The sequence below is a fragment of the Punica granatum genome, chromosome 3, assembly GCF_007655135.1.
Source record: "Punica granatum isolate Tunisia-2019 chromosome 3, ASM765513v2, whole genome shotgun sequence".
NCBI classification, from domain to species: domain Eukaryota; kingdom Viridiplantae; phylum Streptophyta; class Magnoliopsida; order Myrtales; family Lythraceae; genus Punica; species Punica granatum.
Window position 1 is genome coordinate 11,764,872 of NC_045129.1, and position 21,490 is coordinate 11,786,361.

Below are 21,490 nucleotides of genomic sequence, written 5' to 3' on the forward strand. Positions count from 1 at the left end.
TTGTCTATGAAATATTTGAATGTTTAAAAATAATATTTTATGATTTTTCTCATTTAAATAGTTAATTTAAATTCTTGATCATCTTTTATAAAAGAACTGAATTAGTACTTTTCATATTTAATTTTATACATGAATATTATATATATATATATTCTATTATTATTAAGGGAGAGTTTGATTTTGTTACCCCGCCAGATAATTTCCTTAAGTTTTAACATACGGTAAACAAATCAAATATTTCCTATCCTTATAAATCCAAGCATTAAAAAAAATAAAAATCTCTAACCACTTTTCCACAAATATCGGCAACTCTAGACATCAAATACAATAACCAAGTCTTCCTACTAATTCCCAAATCCAAAACTACTCCGAATTTTCAAAATGAATAAATAAATGAAAAATCTCCACGATTAATCATTATTTGTTGTATAAGATAGTCTCCATTGTTTGTATAGATTAAATCTAATATATATCTAGTTAATGTTAATTTTTAGTTTTTCGATTGTAGAGGAGGCCAATAGGTCTAATACGAAAAAATAAAATAAATGAACATAAGTAGTCTCACTGATGAGATCTTATTTCTAATATCTCTAATATCTACTTTTAGAAAATTAGTAGCACTGTGAGCATTTATTAAATTGTTTCTATAGATAGATAGATAGATAGATAGATCCTTACCCGCACTCTTTGTGGAATACGCAACAGTCTCTCCCCCCATTACGTACTCTCTCCCTCTCTCTCTCACGGCACTCTCCCCAGTTTCTCAGCTCACTCGATGGAGCTTCTCCTTGGCGTGTTCTGCTTGCTAATCGAATGACGAGCCAAGTTGCAAGCTCCACCTCATTTGTCTGCCAATGGAGGAAATTGGTGGGCGCCCGCAACTGCTTCTTGCATTCATGGAGCTTTGATTGAATTCGCATTTTTTTCTCTGGTTTAATCTTGCGGGGGGGCAGGAGCCCAGACAACAGTTTTGTGATTTGACCTCGTGGTGAGTTTGATTTCAGAGGAAAGGTGGTATTTTGATCTGAAGGGGTCGAAGGAAGCCGCCGAGGGGGCTGGAATTCGGGAGATGGATTCGGGGGAGAAGCGGCTCAATGAGCTTGGCTACAAGCAGGAGCTCAGGAGAGAGATGGTAATGTCTTGCTCGAATGGGTCCTTCTTCGGTTCGGTCTTCTTGTTTGCCGTCTTAGTCCTGTTTCGTTTGATTATGGATTGCAGACTCTCTTCAAGACGCTGGCGATATCGTTCTCGACCATGACACTCTTCACGGGGATCACTCCTCTCTATGGTTCGAGCCTCAGATATGCAGGGCCTGCGAGTGTTGTGTGGGGATGGGTTGTTGTGACTTTCTTCACGTGGTTTGTCGGGATTGCGATGGCTGAGATCTGCTCCTCTTTCCCGGTTTGCAGCTTCTCCTCCTCTTCCAGTTACATTATGTTCCGCATAAAACGTCGTAGTCACTTCCTTCTGTAACACTGATAGTTCACTGTTTAATTTTTTGATAAGTAAGATGTTTGTGTTAAGCTACTGATGATATTTTTGGTATGGACTAATTGTTTTAGCTATAGGCACGCATCCCTAATGTTTTCTTTCTTCTTATTATCTGTTTTTCGTCTAAGGGGAAAGAGAGAATCAGACTGGTCATTAATAAAATGTCAAACTAGTATCCCTCAAAGGACGAACGAATCGAGTAAAGAGCAATTGAACTTTTCCACAATAACGTAATGGGCATTGCTTTCTAGGAAAGTCGGCAAACGAAGTGAAACTTCTGAATTTTTCGTGGCCTCTGTAAAGGTCCAACATCTTTTTACCGTTAAAGTTGAGAACGATAAGATTTTCTCCCATGTGAGATAAATGACGTAATTTCTCTGTCGAATGGAACGCAGACTACAGGCTCTCTTTACTTCTGGGCTGCTCATCTCGCTGGCCCGAAATGGGGACCATTTGCTTCGTGGTGCTGTGCTTGGCTCGAGACCATCGGGCTCATTGCCGGGATTGGAACTCAGGTAGTTCCTTAGCCTTGTTCATTTTTTATCTCGAACATTGTTAAGATCTCTTCTCTATGTCTTAACCCCGATCTATAATCAAAGGCATATGCAGGGTCACAGACACTTCAGAGCATTACTCTACTATGGACTGGAACCAATAAGGACGGAGGTTACTTTGCCCCAAAGTGGCTTTTCCTGTGCATGTACATAGGCCTCACTTTAATATGGGCCGTTCTCAACACATTCGCGCTAGAGGTGATTGCCTTCATCGACATAATCTCGATATGGTGGCAGGTAATTGAATTGCATTTATTCTTGTGATCTACTTCAACAATAAGGACAATCCTTTGCCGGTAAATCAGTATATTTGCTATGATGAGACCCTTAAGAATCATCTGCTCTGGCTAAGTCGGCATGAAATGATTTACACTTGACCTAGCCAATAATCTCCTCATTATCATTTATTTACCAGCTTGTACTCTTCTTATTTAGGTTATTGGTGGGATGATCATAGTTATAATGCTCCCACTCGTGGCATTAACAACACAATCGGCTTCATTTGTGTTCACTCATTTCGAGATGTCATCTGAGACGACTGGTATATCAAGCAAAACCTATGCAGTAATTCTTGCTTTCCTTGTCAGTCAGTACTCGCTGTATGGATATGATGCGGCAGCACATCTAACTGAAGAAACTAAGGGCGCTGATAAGAATGGTCCGATTGCTATCCTCTCAAGCATTGGGATCATTTCCATGTTCGGGTGGGCTTACATCTTAGCCCTCACTTTCAGTATCCAGGTACATGATCCTATACCTCAGATAGTTGTTTGCCCGGATATTGAAAATGAATTGTCTAATATATTTTTTTCATCTCGACGTTCCAGGATTTCAACTATCTATACGACCCAATGAATGAGACTGCTGGAGCATTTGTTCCCGCTCAAATCCTCTATGATGCATTTTATGGGAGGTATCACAGTGGGACTGGGGCAATCATTCTGCTATTCATCATCTGGGGCTCATTCTTCTTTGGCGGGCTCTCGATCACTACAAGCGCTGCTCGAGTTGTATGTAGCTGAACCTTCCTTTTTTCTTCTAGTGAGAAATTCAACGTTTGCATATTCTATAGAAATGTCTAGGATGAGAAGAGCCAAGTGTCGATCATTAAATCGGCTTTTAAGACTAATAAAAAGATAGGTGGCTCTTCCTGACCTATAGGTGCGCCTTTGTGGTTACTTCTGATTACTGTACTTCCTTTCATCGGTGAAATGTTTTCATCCTCAAAATATTGGTTTCCACAGCCCGAACTTTTTCTCAAATACCAAAGTTAGTTTCCTTTCTCTCTTTCGTATCGGATTAGCCAAAAAGTAGATGACAGTTTGCCTTTTTCTGTTTGTTCTGTTGAACTAATATACGACGCTTTTGTTCTTTTATTGACACATTCTACTTACATACGGTTCATGCAATGATAGGTATATGCTCTATCAAGAGATAGAGGCATCCCATTTTCATCCATATGGAGAAAGATTCACCCAAAGCACAAAGTCCCCTCAAATGCTGTGTGGCTTTGTGCAGCCATCTGCATTCTTCTCGGCCTCCCCATCCTGAAAATCGATGTGGTCTTCACAGCCATAACTTCAATATGCACGATTGGCTGGGTTGGTGGTTACGCAGTCCCTATATTTGCGAGGATGGTCATGCCAGAGCAGAACTTTAATCCTGGCCCATTCTACCTGGGCAGGGCGAGCAGGCCAGTCTGCCTGGTTGCTTTCCTTTGGATATGCTACACATGTTGCGTGTTCCTTTTGCCGACGCTGTACCCGATTAGGTGGGAGACATTCAATTATGCACCTGTGGCTCTGGGTGTGGCCTTGGGCTTGATAATGATTTGGTGGGTTTTTGATGCTCGAAGATGGTTCAAGGGACCTGTTAGGAACATTGATAGTCCATACGATAAGTCGGAGCACTTTTAGGAAATTAAAAAGCTTACTTTTAAGAATTTTCTATGCGTCACGATCTGTTTTTATGATAAAGCATACATGATATGTATATAGTTGCATTCATTATCCAAATTAATCCATTTCATCTTATCAGAATTCACCATCATATTGTGGTGCAGTAGAAGTTCGTCCACTTTATCATGTACCCTAAAAGTGCAGATGTTCGTAGTTGAACCTTCGATACTAGCTGGAGTTAATTGAGAGCCAAAGAGGAATCTTGATGTTCTTGTCGAAGACTTGATTGCAATGTACGCCATTTTTCGATGCATAGACTGTAGGTCGAGTTCTTGGCAATGACATCTTCAGACACCTCTTTGGTCTCGATCAGCTTCGCTGCATACATTTCGAAGTTTCGAATCCTTTGCAAGAGAAATTCCAATTTCCCATGGTCGGTCTCCCTTCTAACATCATCTAACCAATCCCAAGCTTCTTCGACTCTGGCCCAGAAACATGAATCCTGAGTCAAGCTCGCGAACTTGCTCCTCTTATGGGTTTCTTGCTTATCTGCACCCTCTCTCTCCCTCCACCACCGGTCGGAAATCTCGAACCTCCTTTCCCTTCCGTGCAAAAGGTAATGGCCTTTGCTGTGGTGAAGGCCCAAGCGATAATACTCAGCTATGTCCAGTGGCTCGACGAGGAGCCTATAGAATAGAGAAGCGTTTATCCATTTGGCCCGTCGGTGGAAATCGTGTGGCAGCTCGTTCCTCTCCAACATGTGAATCACATCATCCCAGAATGACCCCAGCTTGATCCGATTCATGTTGACTCGCGATTCTCTCTTCGAGGCTCCTCTCCTCTTGAAAGAATCATAGTAACCCATTTGGTCGTCCGACTTGTCACAGCAAGCCTTGTACCATTCTATTTCTGCCCTGAAGGGCACGATCTTGGACAGTCGAATGGCTAAGTTAGCACTGTTGATGTTTGGTGCTCGACCGACCCTCCTAGCGGTTATCAGACAATCTTTAGCCAATGTTGAAACCGGTTCCTGTTTGACGACCCAAGAAGAAGAATAGAGAACTACCTTGGAACGTCAATAGTTCACAAACACCGCATAATTAGAGCATTTGGATACATAATATCCGATAAACACCTGTAAATCAGTACCTGTCCATGCGTTCCTGAGGATTGCAATGCCAAAGAAACACTCGCTTCGTAGTTCGACTCGGATATCTCCCTTGTCATAAAATTTCTCCTCGTCAGAAACTGAAAACTCAGCTTGCTGACATAGTTTCCATACCGGAGATGGTCCTCGATACTGCGACTTGGAGAACCCGACAGCAGCATCAAATGCAGCATCTTAACAACACAGGTTTCATTATCCATACATATGGCTCCCTCTTCCGAACAGAACAAGTAACTCCCGAAAGGCCAGAAGGACTTCATTCCCGATCCTGAGCCTTCCTCTGTCCTCGCAGTCACTTCTACACTGGACAAGATGGTTCCGAAGAATCCGTTTATGTCCTGTTCAGTCAATGCAAGAACTGGACATTGGGACGTTTGGGAGGCCATGGACAAGTGCCAGAACTGCAGCAGGAAATGGAGTTGATGGGTGACAGAGAGTAATGGGGCGAAGAGCAGCCTTGGCATGATGTCGTAATTCGACACGATGTGGCAGAATCGCCCTCCCCATCTCTCCCGAAGAATGGCATTGGTGAGGGACTCGTTCCCGAGTAAAGGAGAGCCGAAGGTGATGCAGAGGACAGGGGGGGAAGAGAAGGTGGATTTGAGGCGACAGAGGAGCCAAAGGACCGTGAGGGAGGCTGTTGTTGCTCCGACAGAATGGCCTGTAATCACCAGTGACTTGCTTTGCTGCATTAGTTGGTCTATCTGCAAATGCACCCAAACGGGATAAGTAAAATCGACTCTATCAATATTCTTTCGAGTTCTGAGGTTTCTGCTTATAGTTTGCAGATTCTTATGAGTCCATCCGACTAACTGGCCTCGAATGGAGTACGTGTAGCTAACGAGAAGGACCAGATTCTCAGAAAATCTATTTGCGATGCCGACATCATAATGAAGTTATGCAATGTATATTTTGTATCGACAACAACCGATTATATTTTTCTCGAGTTAATTCTTTCCGTTAACTAACCTGGTGCAGTTCAAGTAGTCTAGTGTCGAATGAACCAAGATCAGAGAGGGACATCTTTGGTTCTCCAAAGTTAGTCCATCAAATCTATGGATGGCACCTTGCAGTTTTAAGGGACCAAAAAGGTCGACCGCGGGGTTAGGCATAGAGATTTATGGGGTTGTCTTGCACTTACGCATTGGTGGTCTTTAAATCTCAATATGAAAGTGCTTTGAATGGGAACAGTTTTGGATTCTCCTAATTTGCGGCAGTTTGAGGGTTCAACCTTACAGTCTTCATCAAGTGGTTTTCATGATTCCTAAGTGGTCAAATAAAATGGCTTCAGGATCAAAGAATCGATTCCATCAGCTAAGAATTCTATGGCCAAATTGATGGCAGGGGAGTGGACCATGGAAGTTGTATACACCAATCGAGCCGGCAATTTCGAAGCTGATTGGCGGCCATGAAGTTTCACTTCATTTACACTTGGCATCTCATTTTTGGTGATTATGACCGATTATTGAGACTTCCATACATCGACTTTGTATCTCTCAACCTATTTTCTTTCTTTGTTTTTGGCTCCTGACCCTCTAATCTGAAAAAAAGAAAAAAGAAAAAAAAATTGATAGTCCGATAAAGCTTTAGGCATTGCTATAGTTTTTCTATGGTTAAAGTTCGGCTGAAGAAATACTAGGCTTGAGTCTTACATTGCAATATATGTGCCACGTCAAATAGAAACAAATATCAACGGTAATATCGAAAAGAGAAATTTAGACAAACTATTTTTAAATTTTAAAAATTATAATTAAATGTTAAATATAATTTTTAATTCTTACGGTCAATGACTTGGCACTATCTCATAGGTCAATGCTTGAGAGCTAATTATTAACACAGGTGAAGATTTGTTGGGGGGAAATAAGAAAGTAAAGAATACAATACTAAAAAAAAGTATATAATGAACTGTCTATATTAAATGAAGGATGATCTAAGGACTCATATTGATTTTGTACGGTTTAAAAAATAAAAAAATTCATACCGAAGAAGCACCAATTTTATAATATCTTGGGGAAAAGGTTCAATATGGTACTGCTGTTCCTCAATTTGTATTCAAGAGGTGTTGTGTATTGGATTCTCGTCAGTGGGAGATGTCATGCCTATATAGCTTTTTCGCTTCTCTATACCCGGCATGGTCCATAAGATTCTCTTACAAAAACAAAAGAGAAAACATATTTGCCCACTTGAAACGTCAAGGGCATATTGGTACGAGAATGTAATAATTACTTGGGTAAAACCAGAATGAGGAATTCCAAATTGCGGCCCCAATGTTAAGTCCCGTTTGAATTATTAAATTAATTTTAAAATCATAATTTTAATTTTAACTCAACACACTATATAACAAAAATACACGTTTTCCAAATCAAATTTATAATACTATCTCATTTATTTTTTTCCACAATCAAAATCAAAATCAAAATCAAAATCAAAATTATAATTCTAAAATTACACTAATAATTTAAACGCAGCCTTAACTTTTTGAAAAAAAGCCCATAGAAAGCCGTTTCTTTTGGTGTAAATGACTCAATGGTGTGATGTGACCCGCCCCATCGGACAGATCAACTGCAATCATTCTTTTCAGGGCCACAACATTTGGCCGACCTCAACTACAATTCAAAACCAATGAACACCTAACAAGATCGGTCCTGAAACTAGAACGGTCCCGAAAAGCTTTGGCTTAAAAAAATTGAAGATAGTTTATTCAAAAAAAAAGAAAGAAAGGATAAATTACACTGGTGGTCTAAAATATTTTACAAATATTTTATTATAGTTCAAATTTTTTTTTCTCGCTACATGACGGTATAAAATGTTTCAAAATTGTTTTATGATAGTACAAACCGTTAATTGGCCTTAATGCTGTTAACATTTTGTTGACGTGGCGCGTCCTATATGTCACTTTTGTTACGTGAAACCAATTATAGTGCGCTACGTCCTTTAAGAGAAAATAAAATTTTAAAAAATCCAATAAAAAAGAGTAAAAATTTAGAAAAAAATAAAAAAATATTTTAAAATTTTGAAAATTATTTTTAAAAATAATAAAATTTTAAATTTAGTATTAAAAAGTTTTTAATTTAAAATAATAAAATTATTTTAAATTTTAAATTTTAATTTTAAAATTATTTTTAAAAGTTTTTAAAATTATTTTTAGAATTATTTTTAAAAGTTTTAAAATTTTTAAAATTTTAGAATTATTTAAAATTTTTCAGCCACGTCAGCAAGGAGGTGACACGTAGTAGCCACGTCAGCATCGGCTTGACGGCGTCAAGCTCGAGTTGACGGTTTATACCGTCATGAAACAATTTTAGAACATTTTGTATCATCGTGTAGATAAAAAAACTTTTTGGACCATAATGAAACATTTGTAAAATATTTTGGACTATCAATGCAATTTACCCAAAAAAATTTGTTGATCTCATCTAAGCTCATGTTTGATAATTAAAATTAAGTGCTGAAATTAAAATTTCAGAATGTAATTCAATTAAGCTTGTTTAATAACACAAAATAAAAATGGCTTAATTTAATGAGTCAGTAAAAAAGTATTGAATGAGTAAGTAATCAATAGAGTAAATAGGTGATTTCGTTCTTTACTTTTGCAAGTTGCATCAATTTCGTCCATGACTTTCTTTTTGCATCAATTTCGTCACCGACTTTGTACTTTTGCATCAATTTAGTCCATCGTTAAATTAATTCAGTCCCTCGCTACATCAATTTAGTCTCTCACTACATCAATTCAGTCTCTCGTTACATCAATTTAGTCTATGTTACATCAATTTAATCCTTGCATTACATCAATTTAGTCCTAGCGTTACATCAATTTAGTCATTGACTGGTGCAGTTACATCAATTAATGCTACAGTTGCATCAATTTGGTCCTTATGTGGTATGGATGCATTGATCATGTCCCAATGTGACATCAATTTGGTCCCTTGCCATATCAATTTGATCTTGCCGTTAAATATGACTGTTGACGGTGTTAAATGATGGAAATTGTTACATCAATTTGGTCATCGTGCTACATCAAATTAGTCATTCCTTCTTTCCCTCCCTCCTTCTTTCATTTGAGCTGAGCTTAAGGCTCAGAGAGATCATCTTCCTCCTACTGTGAGCCCATCAATGACTTTTGCTCTAAAATCAAAACCTTCCACAGCCTCCGTCCTCAGGTTCCTGTCCCTCCGCCTTTCGATCATGAGCCTCTCTCCATCACCGACTACGCTATCTCCTTTCTCTGCACCTCCATCCCTGTCTCCTCCACTTTCATCATCAACGCCTCCGACGACATCGATTGATGCATCACCTTCTATCATACCCCTGGCCTTGCCGACTCCTTTGTTTTTCGCTTCCGGTCCTGCTTCTTCCTCTCCAAAGGCGACGCAGCCTTCATCCTCGCCCCTCCCTCCCTCAACGTTCCCATCATCTACCTCTCCCTCGGCGTGGTTGTCTCTCTTGCAAACCCACTCATCTCCGACTCGGAGATTGCCACTAGGTATGCATTAGCAACCCCTCCATCACCTTCGCCACCTCCTGGACTGCCTCTAAGTTGCCACTTAAGCTCCGACTAGGTGTGATCCTCGTTTACTCACCCAAATTCGACCCTCGTTGGCTCATCGAAACTCGAAAGCAGTCAGGGTTCACCAGAGGGGCAGAGTGAAGAGACACTAAGCGAGAAATGAAAGCTCGCACAAGGAGAGGAAGATGTAGAGGAAGACGGAGGAGAGGAAATTCGTTTGAAATGGGACTGTGGGATGAAAGAGAAAGAGAGACAGATAGAGAGAGAAGGCAGAGGGAGAGGAGGCAGAGGGATAAGAGGCAGAGGAAGAAGAAGAGAACAAAAATTTAATTTGGGGTTACATCAATTTGCCTGGGCGTTACATCAGTTCGGTTCCTAAATAAATTAATGGAATAGTAACGCCGTCTGCCCCTTTTGTCACAAGGATCAGATTGATGTAATCAAGGATCAATATGATGTCATGCCAAACTCAAGGACTTGTGTTGCACCAGTTAGGGACTATATTGATGTAACGTTGTTGACTAAATTGATGTAACGATGACTAAATTGATGTAACGGAGACTAAATTGATATAACAGGGACTAAATTGATATAACGAGGGACTAAATTCATGTAACGAATGGACTAAATTCATGTAACATGGACTAAATTAATGTAACAAGGGACTGAATTAATGTAGCAGGGGACTAAATTGATGTAGTGAGAGACTAAATTGATGTAACGATGGACTAAATTAATGCAAAAGTTCAAAGTCGAGGATGAAATTGATGCAAAAAAAAAGTCAGGGACGAAATTGCCTATTTATTCTAATAAAAAAGCTACTTAATGATTCAACTCTCTTTATGCTAACTCGCTCAGCGGGGGCTACTTTTTGCTTCTTTGCACCGGTCTCCCTGAACTTTTTGGATTTTACAATCTGGTCCAATCTCCCAGATTTCGCCATTTCGGTCATACTATTAGTGAGAGAGAGAGAGAGAGAGAGAGAGAGAGAGAGAGAGAGAGAGAGAGAGAGAGAGAGAGAGGGGAGACATGATGAAGCTCGATCGAAGGCAAGGGGCAGTGGTGGCCCCCATCCCCTTCACCACCGCCCTAATCGAGGTCTTTGGCGACGTTAGAGATCGCCGGAGACCTCGTCTATGGTGTGAGTGCTAGCATCGAAGTTACACCACTCCAATCTACCTCCGCGTCATTCCTCTTTTTTTCTTTTTCCCCTGATTTTTCTTGCTCGATTTGGAGATCTAGGGGGTGGGGGCCTCAATGTTGGCCCCTACTGCCACAAACGACGTCGTCGGTGATCCTGTTTGTGGTGGTGGGGGCTGGCGTTGAAGCCCCCATCGCTCCGACCACCTCTAGCTAAACTTTTTTTCTTTTAATTTTCAGAAACTGTAAAAGAATTAAAAGGTTGGGGGAAAAGTGAAAAGAAAAGAAAATCTAAGGCTGACACATGAATTTGATCCTAAAATTTTTCAAATTTTCAGAATGTGCTTGCCCAAACAATTTTCACTTAATCAATTACACTTATTCTAGTTAGATCTTAAGTTTTCAGCATTTAAAATTAAATCCAAAAAAACACAATCTAAATTTGATATGGTTTCAGTTTGGTATCTCTTCAATTATGGAGAGCACTATTCAACGATCTAGAGCCAAAAGAATTACATTCACGATACTTGAATAATGAAGGAACCGGTTTTCTAATTCTACGATTCGTCTTCCTTTGGTTTGGATTCGATAGTTTTTTTCATATTGGGGGCCTCGGTTTGGTTAGTTCCATAACGCTAAATTTACGTAACTTTCCAGGAAAATGTGAAGGAAAATAGACAAATTAGACATATGACTCCTCCAAACATCGAAACGATGACTCCTACCCAAAAAAATCCAAACAATGACTTTGTTTCTTTCGGTCCTCTTCTTGGTTGGTTGAAGGCATACACAACTACGTCATCTACAAGAAATTCTTTAAAAAAGAAGAAGATCTTATTTATAATATGATAAGAAATAATTAATAAGATTACTTTAATTAAAAATAATTATAATCATTATTTGAAGTGATCATTAACAATCATTTTCTTATTTGTTACAATCTAATTGGTAATTTTTCACGTCATCGAACGAGATACAATCACTGAAAAACTTCTCGATATCTATATACATTAGTTCTTTCTTTATCAGTGGAAAATTATTGCTAGTTGAACCCCACTATGCGCAAGATGCAGGCCATACCCGTATTTTAATTATCAGTAATAAAAACTTTCCCGCTAGTTAATTAATTAATAATTAGCGTTGAGAGTGGAAATCCCCCGCTAATAAATTACAGGAGGAAGATCAACGTACCTATTACTCATACCCATGAGTTTAAGCTTTTCAATCGTATGCGAACAAATAAAAAAATTTTGAGGTGGCTCGATAAGATAGAAAAATCAACCTCGTGCCACCCGTTTTATTAATTTTATATATCGATCATTGGGCCAATCGTATTAAATTTTCTAATGTTGGTGGCGCCATCATGTGCCAACTACCGAACCAAACAAATTAGTGCTTCATTTCTTTTCATTGAATAATTGAAATGGTGGCATTTGTCAATTGTACACTTATTATTATTCTAGGTTTGGTAACGCCAAGGACTAGAATTAATGTGGCTAATGTGATGACTTAAAAATTTTTATTCGTCAGATTCTATGTGCTCTTTCGTGGAGAATTCGGCCGTCTTAGAGCATATATCTTAATCTATTACAAAAGGAGATTGATGAACTTATTAGAGATAAAAAAAAGTGATATATAAAATTAATTTAATTATAAGAATCAAACTCAGAAGCTTAATTTTAAGTCCAACTAGTAAATTAAACCCCCTTCCTGGTTCCTATGAAGTTACATTTTTTTTTCTCTAATTACAACATAATTAAATACCTGTTATGTCCTCTTTTCTCTTACTTATCTATACTTCCAAAAGTACCACAAATGAATCCTAGAATTTTCTTTTGTCATGATGCTTAGGCATTCTATGGCCATATATGTTTATAGTTTTTTTTAGGATTAATTACCTAAAAAGATATGACCTTTGCACTTTTTTCTAAATATAATACGTGTTGGGCCGGTTTCTCTCCTATATGGAGAATGGTGAGGGCGGGTGTTGGAAGTAATCCCACATGTAAAAATTGAGAGGAAATCCATAAGTTTATAAGAGACAAAGGTCTAGTAACCCATTGGCTTATGCTTGTGGGTTGTGGATGGGCCCGAGTTTGAAGTAGGCCTGTGGATTCTTCCCAACGAGTGGTATCAGAGCCCAAGGTAACGATTTTAGGGAAGTGCACATGCTATGCGTGAAAACCCACACCGCACCAAGGCCCGAGTGGGGAACTCGTGACTAGTGAAGAGCCTAACAATTGGTATCCGAGTCCGGAAGTGGAAGCCTGGCTCGAAGTCCTCCATATAGTCGAGAAGGGGGGGAATTGTTGGGTCGATTTCTCTCCTATATGGAGAATGGTGAGGGCGGGTGTTGGAAGTAATCTCACATGGAAAAGTTGAAAGGAAATCCATAGGTTTATAAGAGACAAAGGTCTAGCAACCTATTGGCTTAAGCTTGTGGGTTGTGGATGGGCCCGAGTCCGAAGTAGACCTGTGGATTCTTCCCAACAATACGACATTTGAATAATAGTACAGAAAGACACGACATTGACATTTTTTTCCTAAATATAGCACGACATTTAGGTTTAGTTGTCCATTTAGCATAATGTAAATTATTCAATCAAATTGTAATGATAACAGCTAACATGAAGCTAAGTAGCTAAATGTGTCATGTGACAGAATATGATTGGAAGAGTAGACCTCACATTATTGGACGATAACGGCTAACATGAAGCTAACGGTGCCATGTGCCACTCATTCAATTATGTCGTGCCATGTTGCATCATTAACTCCCGCTAACTGTTATCTTTACATTTGACGGAATAATAGACGCCGTGCTAGAATCGCAACTCAATCTGAAAGTCATGCATTGTTGTGCTATTTTTTAAAGGTCGTGATATATTTAGAAAAAGTGCAAATGTCGTGCATTTATATGTTACTCTCCAAAGATCATGCTATATTTAAGAAAAAAATACAAAGATCGTGCTTTTCTGTGTTGTTTCTAAAGGTCATGATATATTTAAGAAAAAGTATAGATGTCGTGTTTTTTTAATCTAATTAACCCAAAAATTTTAAAAAATTAAAGTGGTAACTTTGTAGAAGGCTCCGTAAAACTTGGCTTTTATATAGCCCAAAGAGAATTTGTTATATCTATATTACAAATTGGATAAGTAAACTGATTGGGTAATTTTCCTTTTTAGTAACTTCATACCCTAATTTTAACTACCAAAACTCACAGCTACTCCCACAATTCTCTCTCTCTTCCTCTCTCTTCCCCTTTCCCACTCCATCTCAATCCTTCCGTCTCCTCCTGCGATTTTTCATTTCATTAATTTTATTACTTTATTTTTCAATTTTAAATATATATTTTCGCCTATTAAAAATAAATAAGAGCTCACACTCTGAAACTAAAAAAATCTATATATATTTATGTTTATGATGGCTTTATGTAAAAGTATGAAAATTTATTTATACAACATTTCACGTAGTGCCGACACAGATTCTTGTCTTGTCAAATTCTAATTAGTGTGGATATTGTACTATTATTGTTCCCATTAAGGTATGACTTGTTATCGGATATAACAATTTCTTTTTTTTGGCGAGAACAATATTATTAAATGGAACAGTGAAATTAATAAATGGGAAATGAAAGAATTACTCAAGTATTGGCGCTAATTAATTTTTTATACTGAATATGTGTTGAGGCTAACATAGACCTTGCCCTCATCTTGTATGAAAAGAAGGGGAAAAAAAAAACATAGACCCTGCCCTCGATTCTCATGTTCCACTATGTGCATTCCATTATGGAAAACAAGAGGTTGTGCGCCACGCACGGTGTTTGAATAGACAATTAATTTTCTATATGTTTATGTAAGTCATTTAAATCATCCAAAAAATACCTAATTTTGTAGCATTATTAATTTTTTATAGGTCAAAATATAAGTTTTTAATTAAAAATAACGTAATAAAATTAATAAAGAAATTTTAGCCTTAAAAATGAAGGAAGTAACGTGGGGAAGGCAAGAAAGAGAGGGAGAGAGTAGAGGAATAGGGAAAGAATTGTGAGAATTGTTAACTTGGTAGTTAAAAGTAAGGCATGGAATTACTAATTCACTTTTAACTTTTTTTTCTAATCCGACGGCTCTCAATTAGTTGTATTAATTTTTCATGGCAATAGGAGAGAAGAAAAGTTATTTTAATTACCTTTCTTCTTCCATTTGTAATATACATAGAGATGAAAATAATACTAGTGTGACCTACGTGGATTGATTTAAGAGGTTCGACGCTCGTTTTCCATAAGTAAGGTCTTAAATTTGAGTATAGTGAATGAAAAAAATTCACGTTGGGAGAGTTTTATACATTAGTGGATCGACTCAGCTCGACTGAATTAGTCGGGATCTAATTGAACTTTCGGATATCAAATTTCGCAAAGGAGAAAATCAAATTACTAGTGTGGACGTCAAGAAAAATTCGGAACTTAAATAGTTCCAGTAGTCTGGAAAAGTTGATGCGATGGGGGTAACTGCGAAGAAAAAGAGGCGTCTGTTATATCATAGACGGTATATGCAGCTCGAGAAGACTGGCCTCCGACGACCTTCTAGAGCCTTATAAGTGATGGATATCATTCTAGGTGGGGGAAAGCTATAATGGAGTTTTTGCTCTGCCAGGCCCAGCCTCTATATATATATATATATATATATTATTTTTTCAAATAAGAGAAGTTCATTCATGTATTTAGGACGATCAAATAGAAAATTATAGTAGCATGAATAATCTCATCATGAGATGAGGGCATACGCCGTGGTATTATATCCTCTTTAATGGGTCATGCCTTAATTTATTATTTTATAGTATAGAAGAAAGGATAAAGATTATGTTCCATGTAAAGATCATAAAGCTAACCTTAGTCTGAAGATCTGTGCTGACAAAGAAGGAGATGAAGAGCTGAAGCATCCCCCAGTGCACCATCACAACCGTCTCCTCCTCCTCTTCTCCTTCTCCTCCTCCGTGGACCTTGAATGCCGGAAAAAGGCTGTTGCTGGTGGCATCGAGGGGCACCAGGTCCCCAGAACCCGTGCCACTTGATCCCAGCTGACCCATGGGCAGCACCTGGATGCCCGAGAAGGCTACATACCCAACAGTCCCGACCTGGTCCACCACGAAACTCCCTGGGGCTGCCGTGTTGGCGAGGCTGCAGAGCCGCCATGAGTCAAACGGTAGCAGTGTTGAAGAGAGGAAGGTCGCAAGGACTTCGCTGGACTCGAACCTGAGCAAATGCACAACCACGAAAAATAGATCAAATGATCAGGATGATGTTTATTCGATAATCATGTTCATATATGCAAAGACAGGGTAGAGAGGGGTGTTACGTTCTTTTTTGTTTTCGCCTTGGGAAATTAATTTACAAATTAATTTATAAATTTGGGAAATTAGGAAGAAGGTAGAGAGGGTCGGAGATGAGGGGTGTTGGGATTTTACTCTGAAGCTTGAGAAGGGTCGTCCATAATCGATAAATGCTGTCGTTAGTGTGAATGTCAAATGTGGTCGACAAAATGAGTTATATATTGAGTCAAGTATAGTTTTGGTCCATGAAAAATACAATTGCCTTGGGTTTGGCCCTTCAAAAATTTTTATCATTATTTTCGTCCCTCAATCTCCATTCCGTCATATGTTTTAGTGCTGCCATCTTCTTGCGCGTGCCAACCGTGACGGAAATCTCACGTGACGAATGAGCTGGATTTAACTCCGTTAACCACCTCCCAAATTGCCAAAAACGGCATCGTTGTATTCCTCGAAAGCTCTCTTTCTTTGTGTTAAATGTGATTCAAAGCAAAGGGCCGCCTTCATTTGTCTTGTAGCTGACATTCCCCCACCCCTCCCCTGCATGATCTCCGGCAATGGCCTTCGCCTGCGTCAGCAACATTGGCATGTCGCTGGACAACTTCCCCGCCCCATCCTACCCCATCTACAGCAAGCTCAGCCCCACTCGTCTCTCTTTCACTCTTGACGACGACTACTCCAAGTCCTCTGCTGCCGCATTCCGGAGGCTGCCCCTGCCGCCGCCTCAGCAGCAGGTGGAGGACACCAGCCTTGCCAAGCCACCTCAAGTAGATCAGCTGATGAATGCAAATGCGGATCCGGATCCAGAGCCGTCCGGCGGGGACTTCGAGTTCTGCCTCGAAGATCCGGTGGCAATGCTGCTTGCTAATGAGCTCTTCTCCGACGGGAAACTCGTGCCGCTCCAGGTGTCAGTGCTGAAGCCCGCTATTAGGGTCGTGGCCTCGACGAAGGTCAGCTTACCGGACCTAGCGGAGCGGCGTTGGAGTAGCGATATGTCCGCTGTGGATCTCTACCTCTCCTCTCCTAAAGCTTCGAGGTGTTCCAACCGGTAGAGGGAGCTCCTAGGCCTGAAGAAGTTGTCTCAGAATGCAAATGCCAAGGCTCCCGCCAAGTCCACTGCATCTCGTAGGAACTCAACGTCGTCTTCATCGTCAAGAAATCCTTCAAGAATTTCCTCCACAGAGGCTCCAAGGCCTTGAGCTCCTTGGATTCTTCCCTCAACATGCCCCTCCTCAAGGACTTGGATTCCGATTCCGTCATGATCTCCTCCCACCTATCACTGTCCTCTTCATCTTCCAGAGGCCACGAGCACGAAGAAGTGTTCTGAAGTTGTTCGAAGAAGACAACGACACCGTTTTTGGCAATTTGGGGGTGGTTAACGGAGTTAAGTCTAGCTCATTCGCCATGTGAGATTTTCGTCACGGTTAGCACGCGCAAGAAGAAAGCAGGACTAAAACATCTGACGGAATGTAGATTGAAGGACGAAAACAATGGCAAAATTTTTTAAAAGACCAAATCCAAGGCAATGGTATCTTTCAAGGACCAAAATTATACCTGACTTTTATATATATCAATTAGAGCACCATCTATGAAAAGACAATACTATATCACTACAAGAATTTCGCTCAATAGGAACAGTTAGTAGGGACGAAAAATTTTATGTCTAAAATTAGAGACGGATAGGGACGATATAGAAAAAAAAGTAGTTGAGACGGAAACATTTTATAGACAAAAAGTTTGAATGGAAAAATTTGTCCCAATGTTGGGACGAAACGTTCCATTCAAAAGAACCATCCATATGCATAGAGACGAAATTGAGATAGAAATATCATCTATATAAATATAGACAGAAAATTTAAGACGCTGCAATCCGTCTAAATATTTGGACGGATTAGAGATATATTTCATCCATACATAGAGACGTAATTGAGATGAAAATTTATGTACCTACTACATTGACGAAACTGAGACGGAGATGTCTGTCAATACTCTAGGGACAAAATTGAGACATAAATATCCGTCCATACCATATAGATGGAAATTCCTATCCCCATTGTGTCCATATTATGCAGACGGAAATTTCCGTCCTTGTTCCATCATTTAATATAGATGGAAATTTTCGTCCTTATTTCGTCTATAATAAGTAAATATATATGCACGATATCTTCGTAAATTTCACATATTACTTCAAAAATTACATAGCTTTTACTAATTACAGATAGTGATCTTTTTTTATATTATGAATATGTAGATAATGAATATTCCTCCGCATCGATCGTCGTACATCAAACATTATTATACAACAAAAAAAATTGATTAAGAAAAAATTGGATATCAATCTAAAAATATAATACTCCAATTTACACTATATATATATTTAATTGTAAAAAGAAGACAGATGTTAGAGTATAGCGCGTGTGCCATCGCGGAGGTTCAAGATCGAGTCTCGCCCAACACAAAGTGGAGGTGTGAGCACAGGGTGCTCCTGTGTGCCGGGGGCTCACTCAGCTAGGCTAGCACTGGCCTCCTGGTAGTTGTCCCAATTATTCATATTTTTTAAAAATAGAAAACAATAAAAAAATTCGAATTTCGAGAGATTTTAGAGACAAAAAAATTTCATCCATATTCCGTCTCTATTTAAATAGGGACTGATCCGTCTACTGTTTCATCCCTAATAGACGAGAAAAACTGTGTATGTTGACATCTCTAACGTATGGACGGATTAAGGAAGGAAATGTCCGTCTCTAGGGAGGTAAAACTAAGGGGGGTTGAAAATCCCCTAGGAATACTTAGGAAGGTAAAACTTCTTGAACTCAGAGTCATGCTTAGGAACTCTCTTGTTTGATGAGTGCTTGATGATGTTCTTACTTGATTGTTCGAATCTCTATGCTCGAAACTACCTAATTTCAACTCAAAAATCCTAAAATCAAACTTGTTTGTTTGGAATCAAACTAGAAACCAACGATTTGGCATGAAAACGATCAAGAGTAGGCTCGGGTCCCCTCTCTCTCTATACTCGGCCGAAACTAAAAATGGGGTTAGGGGAGTTCGTTTCGTCGATTCATGAGTTAGATCGTATTAGATTCATGCTAGGAAGTCAAGATTGATTAATTCCAAGGAGCTTACATTGTTAGATTGTGTTGGATGAAAAATTCATGATATTCATGGTGTTCTTAGCATGTTCTTAAGCTATTTGGCGTTTTTGATATATTTGAATAAAGATTTGATGAGATTTGGAGTTTATGTTGGTTTTATCTTGTAAGTAGGTCTCTAGAGTTGTATTAGATGTTTGTAAGAACCGGACTCATATGAACCGGCTAATCCACTTAAAGACGGTTCAAAAGAACTAAAAACGGTTTATTTATGTTGCGGCTTTGAGTCCGAACCATCGATGCATGAAAACTGAGGAGAGAACCGAACTTAAAAAAACCGAACCAACCCGGAAGAGAGGGTGGTTGACCCGCACCGTCTCGCCTCAACCCGAGAAGCTCCTCGGGTCGGATCGATGGGCGAGGCCCGTGAACCTTCCAAGGCCCTTTTGGGCTCGTTGGGCTTCCCTCTTCTCTTTCAAAAAATAAAAATGAGGAAAAGTGAAAATTTTGATCTAAATGGAAAGCCCATCTTGAGATAATTTCGGTAATCAAACCTCGATTGAATATTATGGTAAATAAGAGTAAGATCATGATCGTGTGTACTAGTTTCGATATTATAGGCCCAAGAACAACTTCCGTTGACTTCGGTCAACCCGATCATAGGAAATAATCCCGAGGTTAGTCAATGTGGATCGGAGAGTACACAAGGGTTGGATCAATCGAATTGGCTCGGTCATGTAAGATGGATAGGAAGTGGGCCCATTGAAGGCCCAAATAATGGGTGAGTCCATCTCATATGCCCAATCCAATTAAATTGATTCGATCCATTTCACGAATTTCAAGATACATGTGAGGGCGGGGATTGCGACCTAATAACTCGACAATTAATGAAAATTTAACAAACGCAAGTAGGTCGAGTACCAATTCTTGAGCGATCGAGAAAATTCGATAGTAATAGAATCCCCGAACTCGAAATTCCTTGATACCATGACTTTAATGAACTTAGGTGGTAGTATCTTGTATACAACCTAGACTTGGGCAACTTACAGGCCCAAGGCTTCAACGATCTCAAATAGGTCTGTGACGACTCCTCCTACGAGAATCGGTAGAGGACACATTATGTGCGGATCCAACTTCTGTACACTTATAGATCCAATGAAACTTTTACATAGAATTGGAGGGAGCTATGCTTTTGTGCACACACGTAGACTCACACCACTCTAATCCAACATCAAAAGCAGTAAAAAATGCGCTCATGTTATTTCCTCTCACCTGAGCACAACAGAGGAAGCCCGCCTCGTGATTAGTTATTGAGAGCAGGTGTTTAAGGGCACATGACGTATGTAGGCAAGATGAAAGGGCCACACATTGCCACATGAGGACGAGTATTGAGAAGTAAAATGAATTTGTCCCACATTGATTAGAGAAAGAAAGATAATATGGTTTATATGAGATTTGAGTTTCACTACTTATTAATTCAAGTTTTTGGATTGGAGACGTGTTTAATCGCTTATAAGCCCGGTGTACATTTTAGATATACATTATGACTCGGGGTTTGACTGTGGTCCTTATTTGTTGTTTAAGGTTATTATTCTGGGAATAGTTATTTCATGCTGAACTGAATATGCGTTTTAGGTGATGATTTCATATACTTTTAATTAAAACGTATGGAGATGTTTTTTTTTGGGCGGTGATTATCATTGTTTAATATTTTCCCTATTAGAATGGCAATATATAATATCATATCCATTACAAATTATGATTTTGTGTTCATGAGATCAGGCTATCAAGTTAGAAATATAATTGTACTTTTGCCCCTCCATTTTTTCAAACCAAAACACGAAAGAAACGAATAACAACTCTTTCATTCCAAAATATTCAATCGATTACATATGCCTTCCCCAAATACATACGCCATTACAAGATACATATCCCAATTCATTCAATTAACCAATTCATCTAATAAATACATCCACAACCATATAGACCCACGTTGGATGATATATTTGGAACAAAAACATAATTTCATACTAGATTTTAAAAAACAGCGAAATTTCCTGATTTTGTTGCAACTATATATCAAAGATTCGTCAATTGCCACCGAGTATTCTGTTTGCCATGTCCTTCGCCATTACCGTGCCATGTCACTGAAATGGATGGATTTGTGGACGGATTATGCATTTTTATGGGAAAAAACGAAATTCATGTTAGGTTTAAAAAAACGTGAAAATTCGTGATTTTTGGCGCAATTAACCCTATTTTAATTGATTGATTGATGGATGCATAAGAACAAGTGAGGATGACTAGATAATATCTTA

General features: G+C 39.0%; 3 protein-coding genes across 5 annotated transcripts; 2 read left to right on the top strand and 1 right to left on the bottom strand.

Annotated features, from left to right (window-relative positions):
* The first annotated feature begins 672 nt into the window (after positions 1 to 672).
* LOC116199547 (amino-acid permease BAT1 homolog) lies at positions 673 to 4,094 on the top strand. Its single transcript, XM_031529935.1, has 8 exons — positions 673 to 867; positions 1,005 to 1,132; positions 1,219 to 1,401; positions 1,887 to 2,006; positions 2,091 to 2,282; positions 2,481 to 2,786; positions 2,873 to 3,055; positions 3,461 to 4,094. Exons 1-8 carry the CDS (start codon positions 855 to 857, stop codon positions 3,959 to 3,961), a joined length of 1,626 nt encoding a protein of 541 aa, XP_031385795.1. The 5' UTR covers positions 673 to 854; the 3' UTR covers positions 3,962 to 4,094.
* LOC116199546 (lipase-like PAD4) lies at positions 4,009 to 16,300 on the bottom strand. 3 transcript variants are annotated; one of them, XM_031529934.1, is made up of 4 exons: positions 15,643 to 15,771; positions 6,081 to 6,651; positions 5,093 to 5,815; positions 4,009 to 4,973 (listed from the first exon to the last, which is right to left on the bottom strand). In XM_031529934.1, the coding sequence occupies exons 2-4, from the start codon at positions 6,132 to 6,134 to the stop codon at positions 4,182 to 4,184; spliced, it is 1,569 nt and encodes a 522-aa protein (XP_031385794.1). In that variant the 5' UTR covers positions 6,135 to 6,651; positions 15,643 to 15,771; the 3' UTR covers positions 4,009 to 4,181. The 3 variants fall into 3 exon arrangements, with proteins under 3 accessions (XP_031385794.1, XP_031385792.1, XP_031385793.1); XM_031529932.1 differs by lacking the exon at positions 6,081 to 6,651 and adding an exon at positions 16,219 to 16,300 and having other exon boundaries at positions 4,029 to 4,973; positions 15,643 to 16,006; XM_031529933.1 differs by lacking the exon at positions 6,081 to 6,651 and adding an exon at positions 16,110 to 16,251 and having other exon boundaries at positions 4,029 to 4,973; positions 15,643 to 16,006.
* A 337-nt stretch (positions 16,301 to 16,637) lies between these two features.
* LOC116200382 lies at positions 16,638 to 17,407 on the top strand. The gene is made up of 2 exons (XM_031531231.1): positions 16,638 to 17,128; positions 17,263 to 17,407. The coding sequence occupies exons 1-2, from the start codon at positions 16,638 to 16,640 to the stop codon at positions 17,405 to 17,407; spliced, it is 636 nt and encodes a 211-aa protein (XP_031387091.1).
* The last annotated feature ends 4,083 nt before the right edge of the window (positions 17,408 to 21,490 follow it).